Source organism: Neophocaena asiaeorientalis, unplaced genomic scaffold, assembly GCF_003031525.2.
Source record: "Neophocaena asiaeorientalis asiaeorientalis breed wild unplaced genomic scaffold, Neophocaena_asiaeorientalis_V1.1 scaffold70, whole genome shotgun sequence".
NCBI lineage: Eukaryota > Metazoa > Chordata > Mammalia > Artiodactyla > Phocoenidae > Neophocaena > Neophocaena asiaeorientalis.
This window is the reverse complement of record NW_020175410.1, coordinates 11,335,560-11,359,175: the sequence shown is the minus strand read 5'-3', so window position 1 is coordinate 11,359,175 and position 23,616 is coordinate 11,335,560. Positions and strand designations below refer to the sequence as shown.

The 23,616-nt window shown below is 40.3% G+C and overlaps 1 protein-coding gene across 2 annotated transcripts in view; it reads left to right on the top strand.

Moving 5' to 3' along the window:
* Positions 1-22,486, top strand: part of PPP1R9A (protein phosphatase 1 regulatory subunit 9A) — a 306,866-nt gene extending 284,380 nt beyond the window's left edge. Inside the window, exons 16-19 of one of the 2 annotated variants that reach the window (XM_024767115.1) lie at positions 10,315-10,513; positions 12,509-12,628; positions 14,737-14,919; positions 16,282-22,486. In XM_024767115.1, the coding sequence (XP_024622883.1) occupies positions 10,315-10,513; positions 12,509-12,628; positions 14,737-14,919; positions 16,282-16,491 (712 nt within the window). In that variant the 3' untranslated portion in view covers positions 16,492-22,486. The remainder of the gene's footprint in view (positions 1-10,314; positions 10,514-12,508; positions 12,629-14,736; positions 14,920-16,281) is intronic. The other variant, XM_024767116.1, reaches the window with a different exon arrangement.
* Positions 22,487-23,616: the final 1,130 nt, after the last annotated feature.

Here is a 23,616-nt window from a genome sequence, read left to right as displayed (position 1 = left end):
AAAGACGGAGTTAAGCCTGGAGAATTTTTATCGTAGGTTTGATGAAGCATGGAAAGTTGTGGGGAAGTGTGATAGGACAGAAAGGTATGAGCCTAAGGGTAGTAAACTGGGGAAACTTAACCAGGCCTGTTCATTCATTTGCTCAGGTTCCTCTTCGCGTCTATCCATCTATGGAATTAAGGATGCTCCTTTCCTCTGGGTATAGGGAGGGCACCTCTCTTACATGAGGGTCTTATGACCTGGTTCAGGGGAGATGGGGAAGGTCAGAGAGCCCTTCCTGCACCTGCCATTTCTCAAATTCCTTAAAATATTCATAGCTTAAAATATTCACTATGCCAAGGTGTGCCCTATTTGGGGGTAGCGTGTCCTGAACCCCATCATAAGTTAAGGTTAAGCACTCTACGCTGACCACCTCAAATGGACTGTTAGTTATTGATCAGATATTTAGACCATAACTCAGGATCCAGAAGAAGGATATTTCAAGGTTGTTGGCCTGGCTGCAGATGGATACCTGCTTGTTATAGCTGTTACCTGTTCAGGTCTCTCAGTCCCCTTCAGAAGGGGCTGGCTTTACAACCTCCGTGTCCTTGGTGGATGTTAGAACCTTGCAGAATTACTTCATCTGATTTGAGTAAATGGAGGTCTGCAATCCTTCCTCTGGTTGCACCTAACTCTCTTCAATTAACCTCCTTTACTACCTGCTTGAATTCTATATTCTGTTTATACTTTTTCTGTTCTGGAAGTTCCTGAACTCCTAATTATATTTTGATGACATCCAATTAGACTCTGAATACTTAATTGTATTCAAAATTAAAACAAACCAAAAAAAAAAAAAAAATCACCATGGAATGTTTACCTGAGCAACTTAATTTTGGGGTGCTAGCACCAGGGTAAACTGGTTTCAAGATATATAAATGAGTTAATTGTTTATAGAGTTGTTAATTATAAACCATTTAAATGCCAGGAGGCAGTTACTCTCCCCACCTCACACCCCCAGCATATGGCATTTTCGGATTATAGAGACTTAATTTGAAGACATGCTTTCTCCCAGTTCCTAACAATAAAACAATCAGGGATATAGCAGTGATTTGTGAATCTATTTTTTCCAAAAATGATAGTAAGTCATTAGTGTATAAGCTAAAAAAGAAAATGAAGCAAGTATAGAACACATAACCTGTTTTGATCCTCTAGAAATTATTTTCAGATCTATTAAGTATTCATTTCTACCAATCTTGATTTTTCAAGGGAATTATTAAGGATCTGTATGGAGTTTATGTCCCTTGGCCCATAACCTGCCCTCAGAGTCAAAAAAGTTAAGAAGGGAGGGAGGGAAGGAAGAATTTTATGTTATTCTTAACAGATTTCTCCACAAAGTGAAACAGACTATAAGAGTGGTCAATAGTAGAATAACTGTTACCAAACCCTTTCTGCTCCTTTTGTAGGCCCGAGAGTTGTATATCCAAAAGGAAATTGGCATTTATTTTAGAAAGCTGGTGAGCTGATAGGTCTATAATTTTAAAGTAGTGAAGAGTTTGCTCTTTTAAATGAATATTCTATACTCTAGGTCCAAGCAAATGGAAGCATATCACTGTTCAGTTTTTTGAAGGATACTAGGAACCACACAGAGGCTCCATCAGCTCAGGGAGTTTTAGAGTCAAGGATACACAAAGAAATGAGGGGGACAGGATACAGCCCCAGCAGGGGCACTGCCAGACCTCGAAAATAGTCTTCAAAATATCGCAGGATCTAGTGGTTTGCAGCTGTGAGGACAGTGGTTGTCTCCTTAGAAGTGGGCTTTCTTTGCTTTCTATGTGACTATTCCTTTGTTCCTCCGTTATCGTGGTGTGGAAAGCTAGAGCAGAAAGCCTCTGGATATTATCCAAGGCTGAGCTTCTATGATCTCATTCATCACATTGGCCTTTGGACCCGTCTTTAGTGCTGGATGTACAAGTCCACATGGAATTTTTACTCTTGAGTATTTCCCTGGCAGTGAGAATTTTATGAAAGGGTTTAATGAGACATGGTCTGCAGATTTTCTTTGAAACGTTACCTGGCCAGGATATGAACTACCAAAAGTCCTTTTCAAATAGGGCATTAGAATGACAACAATTTGGCAACAATATTCTTATTTCCTACCTATTAAAAGTGGTAGTGGACAGTGAACTCTATGCTGGAAATGAGGTGATACATTACTCTCTTTTTCCTGGTTCCAAGGAGGATTAAGAAAAGGATATATAAGATCAAGATCCATTCCATATGGGAACAGAGTCAAGGATGGGCACTCGAATTAAACAAATAAATCAAGCTTAAAGTTTGGCCGTGTGGCTGACAGGGTCTTGCTGCTCCAGCTGGCTGTCAGGCCTGAGCCTCTGAGGTGGGAGAGCCAAGTTCAGGAGATGGGACCACCACAGACTTCCCGGCCCCACGTAATATCAATCAGCAAGAGCTCTCCCAGAGATCTCTGTCTCAACACTAAGACCCAGCTCCACTCAATGACCAGCAAGCTCCAGTGCTGGACACCCCATGCCAAACAACTAGCAAGACAGGAACACAACCCCACCCAATAGCAGAGAGGCTGCCTAAAATCATACTAAGTTCATAGATACCCCAAAACACACCACTGGATGTGGTCCTGCCCATCAGAAAGACAAGCTCCAGCCTCATCCACCAGAACACAGGCGCCAGTCCCCTCCGCCAGGAAGCCTACACAACCCACTGAACCAACCTTACCCACTGGGGGAAGACACCAAAAACAGTGGGAACTACGAACCTGCAGCTGGCGAAAGGGAGACCCCAAACACAGTAAGTTAAGGAAAACGAGAAGACAGAGAAACACGCAGCAGATGAAGGAGCAAGGTAAAAACCCACCACACCTAACAAGTGAAGAGGAAATAAGCAGTCTACCTGAAAAAGAATTCAGACTAATGATAGTAAAGATGATCCAAAATCTTGGAAAGAGAACTGGAAAAATACAAGAAACGTTTAACAAGGAGCTAGAAGAACTAAAGAGCAAACAAACAATGATAAACAACACTATAAATGAAATTAAAAATTCTTTAGAAGGAATCAATAGCAGAATAACTGATGCAGAAGAACAGTTAAGTGACCTGGAAGATAAAATAGTGTATTAAATAACTACTGCAGAGCAGAATAAAGAAAAAAGAATGGAAAGAATTGAGGACAGTCTCAGAGACCTCTGGGACAACATTAAACAAACCAACATTCGAATTATAGGGGTCCCAGAAGAAGAAGAGTAAAAGAAAGGGACTGAGAAAATATGTGAAGAGATTATAGTTGAAAACCTCCCTAATATGGGAAAGGAAGTAGTCAGTCATGTCCAGGAAGCACAGAGAGTCCCATACAGGATAAATCTGAGGAGAAACATGCCAAGACACATATTAATCAAACTATCAAAAATTAAGTACAAAGAAAAGATACTAAAAGCAGCAAGGGAAAAGCAACAAATAACATACAAGGGGATCCCCACAAGGTTAAAAGCTGATCTTTCAGCAGAAACTCTGCAAGCCAGAAGGGAGTGGCAGGACATATTTAAAGTGATGAAAGGGAAAACCTACAACCAAGATTACTCTACCCAGCAAGGATCTCTTTCAGATTTGACGGAGAAATTAAAACCTTTACATACATGCAAAAGCTAAGAGAATTCAGCACCACCAAACAAGCTTGACAACAAATGCTAAAGGAACTTCTCTAGGCAGGAAACACAAGAGAAGGAAAAGACCTACAGTAACAAACCCAGAACAATTAAGAAAATGGTAATAGGAACGTACATATCTATAATTACCTTAAACGCAAATAGATTAAATGCTCCAACGAGAAGACATAGACTAGCTGAATGGATACAAAAACAAGACACATATATATGCTGTCTACAAGAGACCCACCTCAGACCTAGGGGCACATACAGAAGAGGAGTGAGGAGATGGAAAGAGATACTCCATGCAAATGGAAATCAAAAGAAAGCTGGAGTAGCAATTCTCGTATCAGACAAAGTAGACTTTAAAATAAAGACTATTACAAGAGACAAAGAAGGACACTACATAATGATCAAGGGATCAGTCCAAGAAGAAGGTATAACAATTGTAAATATTAATGCACCCAACATAGGAGCACCTCAATACATAAGGCAAATGCTAACAGCCATAAAAGGGGAAATTGACAGTAACAGTGTAAGAGTAGGGGACTTTAACACCCCACTTTCACCCATGGACAGATCAACCAAAATGAAAATAAATAAGGAAACACAAGCTTTAAATGATACATTAAACAAGATGGGCTTAATTGATATTTATAGGACATTCCATCCAAAAACAACAGAATACATTTTCTTCTCAAGTGCTCATGGAACATTCTCCAGGATAGATCATATCTTGGGTCACAAATCAAGCCTTGGTTAATTTAAGAAAATTGAAATCATATCAAGTATCTTTTCCCACCACAATGCTATAAGACTAGATATCAATTACAGAAAAAAAACTGTAAAAAATACAAACACGTGGAGGCTAAACAATATGCTACTAAATAACCAAGATATCACTGAAGAAATCAAAGAGGAAATCAAAAAATACCTAGAGACAAATGACAATGGAAACACAACAGCCCAAAACCTATGGGATGCAGCAAAAGCAGTTCTAACAGGGAAATTTATAGCAATACAATCCTACCTCAAGAAACAAGAAAAATCTCAAATGAACAACCTAACCTTACACCTAAGCAAATAGAGGAAGAAAAACAAAAATACCCCAAAGTTAGCAGAAGGAAAGAAATCCTAAAGATCAGATCAGAAGTAAATGAAAAAGAAATGAAGGAAACGATAGCAAAGATCAATAAAACTAAAAGCTGGTTCTTTGAGAAGATAAACAAAATGATAAACCATTAGCCAGACTCATCAAGAAAAAAAGGGAAAAGACTCAAATCAACAGAATTAGAAATGAAAAAGGAGAAGTAACAGCTGACACTGCAGAAATACAAAGGTTCATGAGAGATTACTACAAGCAACTCTATGCCAAAAAATGGACAACCTGGAAGAAATGGACAAATTCTTAGAAAAGCACGACCTTCCAAGACTGAACCAGGAAGAAATAGAAAATATAAACAGACCAATCACAAGCACTGAAATTGAAACTGTGATTAAAAATCTTCCAACAAACAAAAGCCCAGGACTAGATGGATTCACAGGTGAATTCTATCAAACATTTAGAGAAGAGCTAACACCTATCCTTCTCAAGCTCTTCCAAAATATACCAGAGGGAGGAACACTCCCAAACTCATTCTGCGAGGCCACCATCAGCCTGGTACCAAAACCAGACAACGATGTTACAAAAAAAGTAAACTACTACAGGACAGTATCACTGATGAACATCGGTGCAAAAATCCTCAACAGAATACTAGCAAACTGAATCCAGCAGCACATTCGAAGGATCATACACCATGAGCAAGTGGGGTTTATCCCAGAAACGCAAGGATTGTTTAATATACGCAAATTGTCACAGAACTAGAATCAAAAATTTCACAATTGGTATGGAAACACAAAAGACCCCGAATAGCCATAGCCATCTTGAGGAAGAAAAACGGAGCTGGAGGAATGAGACTCCCTGACTTCAGGCTATACTACAAAGGTGCAGTAATCAACACAGTATGGTACTGGCACAAAAACAGAAACATAGATCAATGGAACAGGATAGAAAGCCCAGAGATAAACCCATGCACATATGGTCACCTTATCTTTGATAAAGGAGACAAGAATATACAATGGAGAAAAGACAGCCTCTTCAATAAGTGGTGCTGGGAAAACTGGACAGCTACAGGTAAAAGAATGAAATTAGAACACTCCGTAACACCATACACAAAAATAAACTCAAAATGGATTAAAGACCTAAATGTAAGGCCAGACACTATCAAACTCTTAGAGGAAAACATAGGCAGAACACTCTATGACATAAATCACAGCAAGATCCTTTTTGACCCACCTCCTAGAGAAGTGGAAATAAAAACAAAAATAAATCAAATGGGACCTAATGAAACTTCAAAGCTTTTGCACAGCAAAGGAAACCATAAACAAGACCAAAAGACAACCCTCAGAATGGGAGAAAATATTTGCAAATGAAGCAACTGACAAAGGATTAATCTACAAAATATACATGCAGCTCAATATCAAAAATACAAACAACCCAATCCATAAATGGGCAGAAGACCTAAACAGGCATTTCTCCAAAGAAGATACACAGATTGCCAATAAACACATGAAAGGATGCTCAACATCACTAATCATTAGAGAAATGCAAATCAAAACTGCAGTGAGGTATCACCTCACACTGGTCAGAATGGCCACCATCAAAAAATCTAGAAACAACAAATGCTGGAGAGGGTGTGGAGAAAAGGGAACCCTCTTGCACTGTTGGTGGGAATGTAAATTGATACAGCCACTATGGAGAACAGTGTGGAGGTTCCTTAAAAAACTACAAATAGAACTACCATAGGACCCAGCAATCCCACTACTGAGCATATACCCATAGAAAACCATAATTCAAAAAGAGTCATGTACCAAAATGTTCATTGCAGCTCTATTTACAATAGCCACACATGGAAGCAACCTAAGTGTCCATCGACAGATCAATGGATAAAGATGTGGCACATATATACAATGGAATATTACTCAGCCATAAAAAGAAACGAAATTGAGTTATTTGTAGTGAGGTGGATGGACCTAGAGTCTGTCATACAGAGTAAGTCAGAAAGAGAAAAACAAATACTGTATGCTAACACATATATATGGAATCTAAAAAAAAATTTTTTAATGGTTCTAAGAACCTAGGGGCAGGACAGGAGTAAAGACGCAGATGTAGAGAATGGACTTGAGGACACAGGGAGGGGGGAAGGGTAAGCTGGGATGAAGTGAGAGAGTGGCATGGACATATATACACTACCAAATGTAAAATAGATAACTAGTGGCAAGCAGCCGCATAGCACAGGGAGATCAGCTCAGTGCTTTGTGACCATCTAGAGGGGCGCGATAGGAAGGGCAGGAGGGAGACGCAAGAGGGAGGAGATACGGGGATATATGTATACGTGTAGCTGATTCACTTTGTTATACAGCAGCAACTAACACAACAATGTAAAGCAATTATACTCCAATAAAGATGTTAAAAAAATTTTTTTTTAATGTGGTAGTGGTGGTGGTTTTAAAAGCATTGCCACAAAGGCACTTCACTTGGGAGTAAGACAAGATACTCATGCTGTCATTCATTATGGCCTGTTTATAACCTTTAAAACAGTATCCATATATTTAAGCACTACCATGTCTTATTTGAATTATGGATGGAACTCTTTAAAAAATTCCCATGTTACTTTGATTAATTGATTCGGAAATTTATAACCAAAGAGGAGGAAAATAATCATCAGGTCCAATTAATCTCAAATATCCCCAATTATAAGAGTGTGGGGCTACATGTTTCTGCCCAGTCAGAGCTTTGTGAGCATTTTTACTGGAATGTGGGACCTGAGCTAAACGATAAGCCTGAGAAGTTAAAGTATGACTAGATAGATAGATTTACCTGCAGAGAGATTTACCTCCCCAGAGGTATGTGATTACATTTTCCAGAAGTGGGGATATGGAGACGGGGCTGAGACCCAACTCTATGGAGACGTTCCCGGGGCTGTAAAGCTGGAGACACTAGTCTGACATATATTACTTATATATATTACTCTGACATATATTACTTTCCAAAGCATAAGAACCCAAGATCCTTCTCAAGTTGAACTGTTTACATTAAGGAGATAAGACATCTCTCCCTCTCTCAGAGGAGAGAAGGCAGACAGCTGTCCCTCTCCTATATAATCATCCAGATTCATATTTTTTAGATTCCTCACCTATAATGTAGACCAAGTATACGATGACAACTTGTTCCCATTGTGGCAGCCTGGAAAGAGGAAATTAGGGCATGGGAAACCAGTGCAATAACTTTTGTAAGTAAATAATAACCTGTTTCTGCTCCAGAAACCTCACATTTATATTCAGGATAATATTAATAAATACAGTTATTAAAAACTTTAAGAGTGAGATCAGACATGTATTATTAAAAAATATAGATTCCAGGTCAACTCCTCCCTCTCCCCCAGATTCTAACTTGGTAAGTCCAGGTACCCAAGAATCTGTATTTGAATAGCTACTTCAGATGATCCTTATCAGACTTATTTGGGGACCACAGCACTGGTCCAAGACCCAGGAATAAAAAGTGCTTCTTACAGAAGACCAATCTGCCCCTGCTAGCATGCTTACTTAAGTTCAGTTATTGTAAACCCACATCCCCCCATATTTTGATAGTAAGTGGATTTAAGGATACAAATTTTTTTTAGTTTCAACGTCAGGATAAAATTGAAGGTTGACACATCTCTGGTTGTTCTTTATTATCCTTGAAGACCCCTTTGGGTTTGTTTTGTTTTTTTAAATAAATACACCATTAAAATCATCAGATCTTCTGGAATCTTTAGTGTGAGAAAACACTTTAACCGACCCAACCTGTGGTTTCAGTATGCTACCAAAACTTCGCTGACTTCTGCATTCTCTTTAGTTATCGTTCTCATAATCCCCTTATACATATATTGCTTTACAGTTTACAAGATGCTTTTACATTTATTGTCCCATTTGATTCTCACAATAATCTTTGGAAATGGAACAGAAATTGTTAGGAGTTGTATTACCTATATAAATTTGAAATATTTCAAAGTAATGAGAAATGAGATGTGAGACGGTTGAAATTCAGTATACATCTGGGACAAAAGTTGTCCATAAGCCATGCTGTTGAGGCACTTTTAATTGAAGGGGAATCTCTTTGTTGTCATGACATCAACAGCTAACAAATAATAGACATTATACCAGAGATCACTTGGACATATTGAGGGTGACTTCTTCCAAGTGCATAGAAACTACTGCCCATTCCTGCCTCAGCTCCTGATAATTTTTTTTAACCAAAAGGTAAATATAAATATGCAGGTAGTACTGCATTAAGAAAAAAAAGTCTGGTTTCTTTCTTTCTTTTTTTTTAAATTAATTTATTTATTTTTGGCTGCGTTGGGTCTTCGTTGCTGCGCACGGGCTTTTTCTAGTTGCGGCGAGTGGGGATACTCTTCCAGTGGCTTCTCTTCTTGTGGAGCATGGGCTCTAGGCGCACAGGCTTCAGTAATTGTGGCACTCGGGCTCAGTAGTTGTGGCTTGCAGACTCCGTAGTTGTGGCTCATAGGCTTAGTTGCTCTGCGGTGCATGGGATCTTCCCGGACCAGGGCTCACACCCGTGTCCCCTGCATTGGCAGGTAGATTCTTAACCACTGCACCACCAGGGAAGTCCCAAAAGTCTGTTTTCAAACTGTGTTTTTCAAATGCCTTTGAGTCCTTTAAGTAGTAAATAAGCATAGACCTTTATACCTTTACATTTTCAAAGCACTTTCACACTTATCTAATTTAATTCTTAACAACCACATATGATATATATAAAATATCCACCTTTTATGGATGAGGAAATAGACTCTGAGAGAAGGACCAAGGCCATGTACACAGGAAGTGTGTACTGTTTTAGGACCTTGGGTCTGATGTTCCTCCTGTGATAAGGCACTAAGATGATGATGAAAAACCAATAAGGTGTGTGTGTTCTGCTTAAAGTGTCATGAACCCAGAAATTTCCAAGTATTTAAATATATCATTTTCTAAAGTCTCAGGCTCTTGAGAACCTGTGCTCAGAGGAGGCCAGGGTAGAATGCTGGTTATGAGCTCATGTCACTAGTGTGAGGCACTGTTATGTGACCCAAATAAAGGGAATGCTGTGATGATTAACTTAATAGCAATTCCTAAAAGACCATGCCTGATACTAATTTATCCACATACATGTATTAGGCACATTTCATAAAATTCATCGTGGCAATAATGATAACAAAATATTGATCATTGTTATAGAATCCAATTAGATGCAAAAAAAAGATAACTATTGGACTTCCCTAGTGGTCTAGTGGCTAAGATTCTGCGCTTCCACTGCAGGTGGCGCAGGTTCGATCCCTGGTCAGGGAAGTTCTGCGTGCTGCGTGGTGTGGTCCAAAAGAAAAGAAAAATTAAAATTAACAAAAAAAAGATAACTATTAAGATTAACGTTCTAGTCAAAAGGGCAACATTTTTACTCTATCCGTTGTGTAGAATAATTTCTCAAACTATGACTTCAAACTATATTCAGAGTCCCTTCAGAATTCATTTCAATACGTTTTACATCTGCCTTTTCTTTGTCTAACATACCCGTTCTTTTCATAACCCAGGATCTTCAGCGGCAGGCTGGAACACTGGAAACCGAAGCTGTCCTCCACTGCTCAGGCCTCCACGCCATCAGCGGGCCTGCCTTTCTCGTGGTTTAACGAAAGCCGGAAAGGATCCTATTCCTTCAGGAACCTGCCTGCATCTGCAAGTCCCCTTCAGCCTTCTCCTGAAACTCTAATTTCAGATAAAAAGGGGTCTAAGGTAGAAAACACATGGATTTAAAAAGCAAACAAGAAAACCCCCAATCCTTCCTCCTCTTCGATCTTTGGAAAGCATTCTCAACTTGTGTGTATACTCTGGATCCGAGAAACCAATGTGATAACACTGCAGTAAACAATGCATGGTATTTCTTGCGTGGGGGAGGAAGAAAGCCTCATCTAACCATCACCTTCTTTAATACTGTTCCATTCTAGATTGTACGTTAATCTTTGATTTGCCTGTCTTTTCACATACTTCTAGTTAATCTCAGTTTGACAGTCAAGCCATGCTGGGAAAGATGCATTTGAATCATGGAACAGTATGATAGATCTGTTTACCAGGTATTCCACTTTAAATTACATTACAAAACTATTTTTGCTGTGCTCTTCAAGATTTACTGGAAAACAAATAAATTTGGGACTGAATATGTGTTCAATATATCTAAATGAAACTCTTTCAAACAGACCAATGCTGACATAGCACCCTTATTTCTTCTTTTAAATCAAACTTCCATGTTGATAAACTGTAACAATTCTATCACCAAAGTTTTTTAACTTTAGCAGAATGAGGAATTATATGCTTATTTGTTTTTAAATGCACGATGGTTATTTCCAGCATGGCGCTGCAAACCTTACCTAACATTTTATTGAAACACATACGGTGGCTAACTTTCACATGTTGTTTGGTCTCCCTTTATCAATGTTCACTTTTCTCTCTCAAACAGAAACCTGTGATTAATGTTAACTTGAATTTAATTCTTTTCTTGAGGTCAACAGCTCATAAGGTTTTGACAGAATCTCCAATGACAATGTTGACATGGTAATGCGCTGTGTTAAATGCTCACCTGCTTAAATGTTTTACTAGCCTAGCTCCTTGTGCTCTGATTTCGTCTCCTTTTCTGAAGTTTTGGCAAACTTGGCGTTTGTTTGGTACTGAATTCTCTAGCCTCTGGCATGGTATTTATTCTTGACAACCAGCTAAACCCAGTGCAAGGGAACCTAATGGAAAACTAACAGTCCAGTTCCTAAGGAAGGGGAATAGGAAACAAGATGGTGTTGGTCAGGTACTTAAGAGTTCCAGGAAAGCCAGTCCTTCTAGAATTATTAGCAAAAGAAGTTCTGGAAGCAGAAGGCCACTTTGGTCTTGAAACATTTTCAGTCTTGGATCTGAGAAATCTAAATGTTGTTTGAATAGATTCTACCATTATCTTGCACTGGAGAGACACCAGATTTGGTTTAAAATGTTTTTACAAATGCAGCTATGTAGTCATTGTGAATTTATTTAACTTTAATATCCACTGAACATTTTAATGAAATTCTGGGGAAGTTTTACATACACACCCTCCACCTCCCCAACCCCCGGGTGGTTATTTGGAAATGTGTTTCTGTCCGTGCTGCAGCCTCTTTGGTACTCCGTTGGTGCTGGGCAAGAGTTGTATTTTAGCATGTGACTGCTAGTGTAATGGCAGACTGTGACCTACCCCAGAACTCATCATCTTGAAGGTTACATCCAGGAGAGGATCTGCCATCTCTCACAGTATTTATCACGGCCAACAGCAAGCGATCCTTCCCAGGGGGTGCTCAAGCTACCTTTCTAATATGGATTGCCATCTGTTCCTAATAACTCAGGCTCACCACACCATCTTGTATTTTTACTTACACTGTTACTTATCACGATTGGGGTCAAAGAATATAGGCTTATTAATATTACCCCTCTGAGCAGTTGCAGAGGATAATGAATGCTGTACCCTTGAAGAGACGTTGAAGAATCATTTCTCTAAGATATCTATCCTTTCATGTGATGGAGAAAGCACCCAGAATTCCCTATCCAGCGCAGAAGGCACAGTGTTCTCAACCACTGCCGGATGAAGGTCACCAAACCCAATATGAATCTCTTCTAAGATTACTTAAAAAGAACCTTTCCAGAACTTGCAAACATACCTACCTCTGGTTCACTCACTATGCTCATTTTAACAGTGAGCTTTATTTGTTTTTTCAGAATTTTACCTTCAGTGATGACTTCAGCCCCAGCAGTACCAGTTCAGCAGACCTGAGCGGCCTGGGAGCAGAACCCAAAACACCTGGGCTCTCTCAGTCCTTGGTGCTCTCATCAGATGAGGTACATGCATGGCACTGACGACAGAGCTGCTTTCTCAGATCATACATTTTACCGATGAACTATCACTGGGGAAAATGTTTTTAGGCAGATTTTGCATATCAGTCCTCATGATTTCGCTCCCTCTCTGTCTCAACATGGATGCAGAGTACTATCTCTGAGCCCCTTTAAGCTGTCCAGGGACCTCCTCAGCCTTTCTTTGATATAAATGGGATGACTATCAACAGAGGGTTGGGAATGGGAGGCTGGGCACTGGAGAGCAGCAAGAGGGAACGGCCCAGAAATCCCAAGGGAGGGAATTCCCTGGAGGCCCAGTCTTTAGGACTCCGTGCTTCCACTGCAGGGGGACCCGGGTTCAATCCCTGGCTGGGGAACTAAGATCCTGCAAGCTGTGAGGTGCGGCAAAAAAAAAAAAAAAAAAAAAAAAAATCTCGAGGGAGTTTACAGACGATCCATCCCCCTCCTCCCTCACCTTTTTCACCATCCCTGATGTTCCCTCTTGAGTGGGGAGTGGCCCCTGATTGAGAATCACCGCAGGGGAGAGGTGCACTTGCGATAAGGAAGGAAAACTGGGGGAGAACCACTTACTTAGAAGCCGGGGTCAAGTGTGCATTGCAATGGATTCTCAGGAGATATAATGTGTAGAGGAGGGCAGGAGATTACACTGGTGATTGACTTAGTGCTCCAAGAGATAAGTAGAAGGAAGAAATACCAGTACTGGGGGCGGGGGTGGGGCTGGGGAGAAGCGCTGTAAGTAAAGATATATTCACCCAAAATATTTGCTCTTAGTTATTTCTTTCTAATGTGATTTTTGCTTTGTAAAACTTTTTTTTTCCCTTAAATTCTTCTGCCTATATTCTTCAGGCTTGGCGTGATTTTAATTGTATTAAAACTTTGTACTGTACATGTGTGTCTCCTGTTCCTGTAACACTTTTCTTTTTGGTTCCTTTGCTGCTCTCTCACTCAGAGCCTGGATATGATAGATGACGAGGTGAGCTCTCAGTGGGCTGTGTTTGGTGGCTTACATGGTATTGTCTGACACTTCTTTTCTTTGCAAATGATTTAAAATCAAACAAGACAAGAAACTTTCCTCTGTAGTGGAGGGTTTCCTCGTGTTAAATAATTTCACTCTCTGCCCTTGTCTATATCTTAGTTGAAAAGACATTCAAGAGGATCTCCAGATTCCCTTGCTGTGCCTCCCATCACCATTACCCTGACACAGCCCATTGTGTTTCACCTCCTTTGCCTTCATCTCAGCTTCCCCATCCCCTCCTCTGTGTTCCCTGCATGGTCACTGAGGTGACGCCTGTCTCTCCTCCCGGATTTATCATTGCCTTCATCTCCTCTCAGCTTAGTGGTTCTGGGAACCCAGCTGCCCTTTGCACTATTCATAGCAACGTCCTGCATTGGACAGAGCCTGGGATTTGGAATAAACCAGTAAATGCTGAGCTCCACCACTCACTAGCTGTGTGATACTGGACAGATCTAGAGACTTTCTGGGCCTCACTTGCCTCGTTTATTAAAAGTAATTATGGAAATTACCTGTCCTACCTTCCTTATAGGTTTGCTTGCTGATCAAGTGAAATAATGGCTGTGAAATTTCCCCTAAGTATGTTTGAGGACTTAATGTTCTCCCCTTCTAAGTAAAAGATATACCTCAGTATTTTTAAATGTATCTTTACATATCTCTGATGTCTTAGCAGAGGATCAGTGCAGTGATGCATTACATATAGAGATTAATGATGTATTCGTTTTCTGCATCTGATAATCTTTCCATAGTGTTTTAATGTAAAAACTTGCAACACTGGAGTGTATTCTTCAGTTTTAAACTTCCTACATTAAAATGCTTTGTTTGGGGGAATTTTTAAATTTCCAAATACCTAAACAAAATGTAGAGTTAATAACTTTGTGTATGTTACACATACAGCTAGAACCATTCGTTTACTTTATGGTTTAAAAACAAGTGTGAAAAAAAAAGAAAAGAAAAAAAAAAAAAAAAAAAAACAAGTGTGGCTCTAGTAGGCAAGAAATGGCTTTTGATAGCATCACATGCCATACTGAGCTACAGCTTCTTGGTCCTTTAACAACCCTGCGTAACATTCCTACCTCAGATTCTTGATGACGGACAGTCTCCCAAACACAGTCAGTGTCTGAGTCGGGCCGTTCACGAATGGAGCGTGCAGCAGGTTTCTCACTGGCTGATGAGCCTAAATCTGGAGCAGTATGTCTCTGAATTCAGTGCCCAAAACATCACTGGAGAGCAGCTCCTGCAGCTGGATGGAAATAAACTTAAGGTAAAGAATTATATGTTTGTGTTAGGTTACCAAGTGTAATTTGTATTACACAGAGCGCCTAAAATGTTTCCGTTAGATGAGAGCATCCCGCGAATCTGAGAGGTACTTCTCACTCAACAGTTAGCAGAAAGGACCTTGAATGATTTCTGAGTGGTAAAGGAAGTTTCGGAAAGTCGTCGGGTTCTGAATCAAACAGTAGGCTGTGGAGCAGGAGAGCTAGAGGCTCACTCCATTGCTTCCACCAAGCAACGCATGGTCCATGTATTAACTCTACTCACTTCCTGTGTAGTATGAGTTTTAATAATGGCCGATGTGGACTCTCCCATAACGTTAGAGTTAAAACCCAGGTCCATGAATCTTCCCTTTTTTTAACTCATTGCTCCCCCCACCCTCCCTCTTCCCTGCATACCACTCAAAAAATGGGACTGTGTTCTCCCCAGAACTTTCTTCCCCCACCAAGTGCAGGCCGTGTCTTCCCTCCCCTGCCCTGGCACTCTCATTTTCACCTGTCCAGTCCATCTCCTTTAGAGCCTGAGGTGGCACCTACCCCTGTGGAAAAAGGGCAAAAGGAGCTCACAGCCAGCCTGCCACCCCCAACCTCGGCCCCCTGCTGGGCTGACGGGCAGATGAGTAGCTCTTGACAGTCTTGAAAAGGTTAGAGATCAATCAATAGCCTGTGAATATGAAGGCCCATTGACAAGGCTGTCCCTGTTGGGGAGATGGATGCATCCCGCTGTTGATTCTGAAGGTCATGAAACATTTAAAGTACGTAACCAACTCCCCTTATTCTGAATTCCAAGCTCATCAAGCAGCCTCATTTATGATCAGGCTTCCTTTATAGGTCTGCCTAGAGGGAGAGAATGGCTAATCATGCTGACATGAGCATTCTGGTCCCAGAGACGTTTTTGGTCTCCATTGTAAATGAATACATTGGCAGAAAGGAAGCCACTTCGATTCCTCCTGCCCTTCTTGGAACCCTCCGTGGCAGCAGGTGCCCACTCCTATCTTTTGAAAATATCAGTGAGTTTAGCAATACTTTTGGCTGTAAATGTCTACAGCCCAAAGGTTGGAGAAGCAGAATTGTGCCCTTTTTCCATTCACTGACCCATTAATTACCAGTTCAGAAAGCATTTACTTGCTGAGGTTTAGGAGGTACTGTGCTAGGGACTTCAAAGTATAAAAGAACAAATAAAGCTCAGCCCCACAGTATGTAGATTTTTGGCAAATGTAATCAGCTCTTTCTACCTCTTTGATTATGTTTACATTAGTTCTTGAGTTTGAACATCTTGTGATATCAACCTCATCATAAGCAGAGAAGTCATTGGTTTTCAAATTCAGTTTGTTCATGTGTTTCCTTCTTAGGCTCTTGGAATGACATCATCCCAGGACCGAGCAGTGGTCAAAAAAAAACTCAAAGAAATGAAAGTGTCTCTAGAGAAGGCTCGGAAGGCCCAAGAGAAAATAGAAAAACAAAGAGAAAAGCTGAGGAGGAAGGAACAAGAGCAAATGCAGAGGAAGTCTAAAAAGACAGAGAAGATGGCAGCTGCCACAGAGGGTGCTGGTGAGCAGTGACACACACTGAGAAGTTTCCACCTCTTCCCTGCCCTGCTCTCCCCCGGAGGATGAAGAAGAAACTGATGACAGGGGTAATGTGCTCTAGGCAGACTGGGGAACTGTGTGTTCAATAACTGCATTTTCTGCATTAATAGAGTACACTCGCTCTTAACCTACTGAAATCATCCCAAGCCACCTTTGGTTTAGCAACAAACCAAGGATCTCATTTGTGAGAGGTGCAAAGTAGCAGTGTTTCTCTCTTCCTTGTGTTGGGTGGGTGGTGTCACTTGGAGAACCAGCGTGATCCTGCTCGACAAGAGCATGACACACCGTGGCGCTGTCCATGGAATGCCATGCATTTTCAATATGCGATCCTGAAACTGAGCAACGGCACATATCTGCATGGCCGAGAACACCGCTCTGCCATGAGATCTGGGCTGCAGAATCTATCCCGGTTGCGTGGGAAGGGTTCCCCCTCGTTTCTGTGCCTGGACACTGAGACAACCCCGCTGTGGAAATGTGGGTGCTCTTTGCCTACTGTGGCATAAAGCAAGCAAACTGTGCTGCCCGCTGGGCACTGGGAAGAGAGAAAAGAATTACACTTATCTGTTAACCCCAGAAGGAAGCAAAAGCCTTAAGAATGCGGATGTGGGCGTTACCTTGGGGTTCTGACGGTAACATTTATCCTCCAGATTTAGCCAAGCAAAGAAAAATTCAGACATTAGTGCAGCCATGGGATATTGGGATCTGTTGTTTACTTTGCTACTGCTGTGTGTTCAGTATTTCAGCAGCACCGACACACACAACACGGTTCCTTTTCTCCCCAACAAATTGAACAGAAAATTGATTTTTAAGGAAACCAACATTTTCAGGTTTCCTCTTCCTGGGGAACATTCTGGCTGGTCTTCAGCCTGACTATGACACAATCAGGAACTCATCACATATTTTCTACTCAAGATTTCCCAAGTGGGCTCAGTTAGACTTTTAAGAAAAATAGAAATACCAGTTAGAGAAAAGTTAGATTTGACTAACATTGGACCAGAGAAACAATTTTATTGAGCACACAGAATGTTCCCATAAAGAAGAGCTGTCAGTTATATTTTAGAGATGTTTTGAATGGTTTTTCTGAGCCATTCTCTTTCATTCTTTGGAGATCTCCACTTTACAGTTAAAGTTTATTTAAGACGGTACACATGATGCAGGCTGGCAGTGCAGGCGGTTATACTATTTTAAAGCCAGTATTAAGGATTTCAGTGTTTCATCAAACTAATGCAAGTGCAGGAGAGTGGGGCAGAAGGAGGAGAAAATAAACTCATCTTGAGAAATTTCAAATGATGGATTTTTTGTTGTCATTGATGTTGTTGTTTTGCTTTTTATGCTCATGCATCTGGTTCTCTTTGCTGCATTGGCTGTAAAAATGAGGTCATCCACTTTCCAGAGGACGAGTTTCAAAATAAGAGTTGAAGCCAGACCAATCCTTGGACAAGTATTTTACTTCCTTTACTTTGTTTTTTGGGGGGTGGGGGAGGGGGTGGTCTCTGTCCTTGTCTTCCACTGGAAATGCTCTATACGCAGAGCTTAGGGGAGGGCTTTTGAAGGTTACAAGTAACAGATAACGTAAAGGGGCTTCTTCCCATATAGCTCCGTCTCCTGTTTTGAAGCATTGTGATTTTTTTTTTTTTTTTTTTGCTTGTCTGAATATCCAAAATCTGAAATTGTCTAAATTAGAAATCTGTAATCTTGTTCTTCCCTAAGGCTTGTTTCCTATTCAGTGACAGTGATGTCTGTTAAGCTTCAGTTCCCTTGTCACTAGGTATAGATCATTCATTTGCTCCTCAGAAACACTGGCATAAAGTAACATTGTGTTTTACAATTATCAAAGTCACTACCTGTTTTTTTCTATCGTCATTTGGGGTATGATAATGAAACTCCATACTAGAATCTCTATTAATATTTTGAGATAGGTGGTGCTTTGCTATTTATTAATACCATGGGAAACCAGGAACCACTATCAATGAACTACAAAATTCAGCAAATCTTTTCAATACTAAAAGACTAAATTAGTCAAAATCCGGTAATGCTACTGCTTGCTATTGTAACTTTTTGCCATTTTCGCTTATCTTTGGGGGAAAAAAGTGATCTGGATCGTACTGGAAGTTTCTCTGTATTCATTTTAAGAGTGGAAATAGAAGGATGATTTATGTTAAGTTATGTTTACACTTTGGTAATATTTGAAAATGGAAGTATATACTGGAAATATGTATAAGTCTCAGTCTCTGCACATAATTTATGATCTATTATATTGCATTTGTAGATGTCTTAGAAGTATTGTTCTTTATTTTAACTTTATTTGTACACTTCCAATGTTTAGATCAACAACCAACTGACAATATTATACATCAAAGTCTTATTCCTCAAATCATTTAGGTTGTAGTGTAACAGTTTTGATTTTTTAAGTTAAATTATAGTAATTTTAGGTCTTAATGAGTTATTTTAACATTACTAATTAAAACTGCTGAAATTGATTTGATTGTCCAACAAAGGATAAAGCGTAAACATATTGATAAAAGGATATGAAAACAAGGTGAAGGACCTCAGATCTTGTGAACATTTTGTTTTCCTGTTACTTCCTTTATTGACTCTGGTGCATGATGCCTAATTGAGGTTCCAGTGTCTTACACAATCCTAACTTTAACGCTAGTGGTTTTCCGTATCCTTACAGTTGAGCCCAGAATCGTTGCTTCATGAACGTTACAGGCTTTGTAGTTTTTTTATTTATCAGAAAATGAACAAAAAGGGAATATCTGGTTACTGGGAATTATATTCCTTAAACAACAGCTCAGTATGACTCTAACAAAAGCCAAAAGTGTTTTGGGGGTGCAGGTAGTGCTTTGGGGGACAGGAGATTGTGGTGAGGCCAAGCAGTAGACAGAGAGCATTGTACGAGCTGGGTGTCTGGGGCAGGGTGTTCCACTAAAGGACTTAGATTATTTAAAGACTGTCTCCCTTAAAGTAACTCACAGGTTATGTAGTAGTTTTCTCCTTCTTTCTTTGCCTGAATCAGAAGTTCACTGCAGAGTGATAAGTTAGGGTAGAAATCTAATTTTGCCCATTCTAACACACTGCTGAAGTCCAGCATTAATTTCATGACAGTAAAGCTACTCTATACTATCCTCCTTTAGCTGGGGTTGACATGGATTTCCCACCCTCAACATCCCGTAAGCATTTTAACCCAAACAGTTCATGACTGCAGTGTGATAGGGGTGCCTCCGCTTCTAAACGGGGCGTGAAATGGGAAAACTACCTTGTGCTTCTTTGTTGTCGTTGGAAACAGAGGGGCAAGAGGCCAAGAGAGGAACCAAATGAACCCTTGTTTTATCCTGTAGTCATCGCTACCCTGAAATCTTGAGATATCCCAGGCCCAAGCTACAGGCCCAAGCCAGGTTGTTTGATCTAGCACTTTAATTAGCCTTTATGGTTTCTGCTGAAGACAAAGAATTCTCGGCTAGGTTCTTTGTGTAATAGGAAATGTGTGCTTTAAAATTATATTGTAAAAGGTAAATGAAAACTCACATTTATATGGCTATTCTAACTCATTTGTAAGTGTTAAAGGTTATACAGACCAAGCTGCAAGAGAGGAGAACCAGTGTTTGGCCATACTATTCAAGAAGTTTCAAAAGGAGGTATCCCAGCAATTCTAAATCGAATGTCTATGCTTGGGATGTGATGTAGCCCCTTCATTACATGGAGATATTTCAGAATTACCAACTTCCATTTGAGTAAATTTACTGTCCCAATAGAGCTGCAGATGAGGGGCATTTCAGCTTGGTGGACGGCAGTCACTAGGGTTCAAGTCACCTGCTTAATGCCAAGTCCTTAGTGCTTTCTGCATGAAAAGGTAAAAATAAAAGCCCAGTTTTTAAAATACCTTTTTCCAATTTACCTTTAATCAAGGATCTACCTGCACACTTTATGAAGCTAAGCATTTAAGGAAGAAGTCCAGAAATAAAATGTCCATATTTTCTACTAGAATTGCTTTCGTTATGATGATAGGGGTGGGAAGTAAGTTCTCAAAAAGAAGCAGCGTTGTAAGAAATACGAACGTGCTTCAGAAATTCACTCCTGAAGAACAGCCTGTGTATGCAGGCAGATCTTGTTTATATTTGTCTTAGGCATTTAAAGTCTCAGGAAACTTAGTCTTGGTCCAAAACACTGGGGGAAAAAAATAACACCAGACAGTACAGCAGTAGTATTTAAAGTAGCGGCATAGAATAGACCCGACCTAGAAATCAAAGGGCAAAGAAAAAGCCTACAGAAGCAACTTCCCCTGGAAAATGAAAACATCAGGCTCTACCTTATGCAAAACAGAGGGTCCTGACGTGCTTGTGTGTGCGTGTCTGTGTGGATGCGCTGAGGGAATGGTGGTTACTGGAAGGCTCACACGTGTGAGTGGGTGGACCAAGCATGGCGCGTGACCCGCTTCCGGACCTGCAGAGTGGGGAAAGAAAGAAACATGATGATTTCCAATCCTTGCCCCTCCCCCCAGCCCCCCCCCAAATCGCTAGGGACGCGAGAATGAATGAGGTAAAGAATAAGAGAACAAGAGGCAACGTCTCAAGAATGTGCATGCCATTTGTGTAGACGTACAGAACTACATACGTGTGAATATATCTCCCACCATACATACATGCACATACTGCAATCACATGGCATCAAAATATACATTGCATATGGAACTTGGTAATGTCAGGTAGGACCCTGAGCAGTATCATAGCCTTATTGCCACTTGTTTTGTGTGTGTACACTGAATGGCTCATGAGATTTTAAGAGATTTTTTTAATGTATTTCTATTAAATGCACTTATCCTTCTACATGTTTATATATTTTGGTAAAATTGGTTTATTAGATACTTGGTATTTTAGCAGGATGAAATTTCCTCACACGTTTGGTTAATGCTCTGATGTCAAGATTGCACATTGCTGAGTTGAAGCTCAGAAGTTTATACAGCTTTGGGGATTTTCAGCTGCAGATCGCAGTTTCCTTGGCTAAAAATTGCACTGTGTTCTTGTACGTTCGCTCACGCTCTGAAATTACATATTTGGTCGCTGTGATGCATAAGTCACTAACTACTGGCTCTCCGATGGCAGCGTTGCTATCACAGGACCATTTATTTGTGGTCCTCCGCCATCTTCTGTGGAGTGATGCCACAGTTAGCTCATCACCAAATATAACACAAGTGGATAGGAGCGCGAGTGTGTTGTTGGAAGGTGTACACTTCTATTTCCTTCAGCTGTCTTATTCACACACCCAGGTTTCCTGTTAAGAATTTAAACTTTCACCCATGAAAGAACAATTGGCCAAAATAATTAAATCCCCTTAAAAAGTGGAAATTAGGAGGCACTCCAGCTAGATAACACCTCCAACAACATCAGAGTTAGTTAGTGCTTAGTGAAAACCCTTAAATATGTATGTATATGTTTTCCTTAATATTATTTACGATCATCACTGCTGCTTTCGTACCTTTTAATGGTGTTGCAGTTAAACCACTAGTACATCTGCTACGTATCACTAACAAAACTGGCCGGCTGAAAACAAAAAAAAGAGAGAGAATGAATTCTATTCCGTTGCAGAGGAGTTGATTTATTTTCATCTTTCTTTATGTATCACTAAAGGAAAACAGTTGTTTGGAAATCATTCTAAGTTCAGTAAGTATGGATAGCATGTTATCTGAAACTTTTAATTTGTACCTTTTGGTGTCTGATCATTTGCATGGAAGAGACAATAGTGCCACGTCTGGATTGTTCTCTTGTGCTTGGTTAACGTGTACTTCTCTAGATTGTTCTGTTTCAAACGCCATTTCGTACTCTTTGGTTTTCAGAGGCATTCAAAGCAAAATATCACAGTGGTCCTTTGTTTTCTAACCAATCTAAAATTTCCTTGATTAAATTTAATTTGTTAGTGTAAATAAATTTCTTGCCAATGAGTATTACTGTTGTTAGACAACGAATGCAATAAAAAGAGAAATACCAAGATCTGTCAAAGTAATTTTTTTTCCCCCCTCTTCCATTTTCACTTTCAACTAAAACAAGCCTTGACTGGGTAAACCTGTATTAACTGTCAAAATACATCTATCAATCAAGAGCAAAGTGCACATTTTCCATGAAAATGACACTAAAAATAAGTTTCAGCCCTGGTAAAGTGTAAATTGCCCTGGTGAAGTGTAAATTGGCAGCTAGAATTACATTTGAAAGCACAATTATGGAACTGGGCATAAAGTTAAAAGATCAAAGCTCCCACTAGATGCTCCCTCGTCCACCTTTCTGTCCCCATCATGGCTTCACCATCACAGCTTCTGATACCTATTAGCCAGGTGCAGGTCTGTGACAAATCCATTAAGCAGTTGGCCTCACGCAGCATAGGGCAAGCTTAGAGTCAGCCCACCCCAGAGTATGGGGGATCCTTTCAACAGTTTTATTCCTAAAGCCTTCAATGTTCAGAAGACTGAATGTTAACAAATGGGGGATATTAATTTCTCTCTCACACACACACAAACCGTAAGTTATCTGTGACTAAACCTTTGGCGATGCAAAAATGAGCAAAAGTAAAAGGAGAGGTGGGGTAATTTAGGTTTCTCTTTACTGGGAAAGCCATATTTAGAAGGGAAATGGGAATGGGTCTGAGTGTGCCAGGATGTCTAATGGCTTTGCTAAGGAGGTAGGCCTGGAGCTGAGGACAGCTTCTTAGTGCCTGTCTGGTTGTCCAGCACGTGAACTGGAGGCTCTGGGTGCTGGGGCTCTGATGACATGTGCGTTCATCCTGCTTTTTGAACAAGACAAGGCAAGGCAGCCATAAGCTCACGTGCTCTCAGGGAAAACGTGTTTTAGGGAAAGGACTTTCTGGGTCACATATAGTTAAGTTACTTAAGACCTGACAACTGACGTAACGATTTTAGCAATTCCATTTAAAGGATTTTTACTGGTAAATGAAGTTGTCAAATATCCCAAGACTGATTTGATATTGTACTCTCAAAGAAGCCTTATGCATCACATCTGTTCCCAGCTAAACTCACTTTCATCTCTTGTGATGTCCAAATTTAGGGTCAGCATTCATTGTTCAGATGAGATCACTGTGGCCCCTTAGATG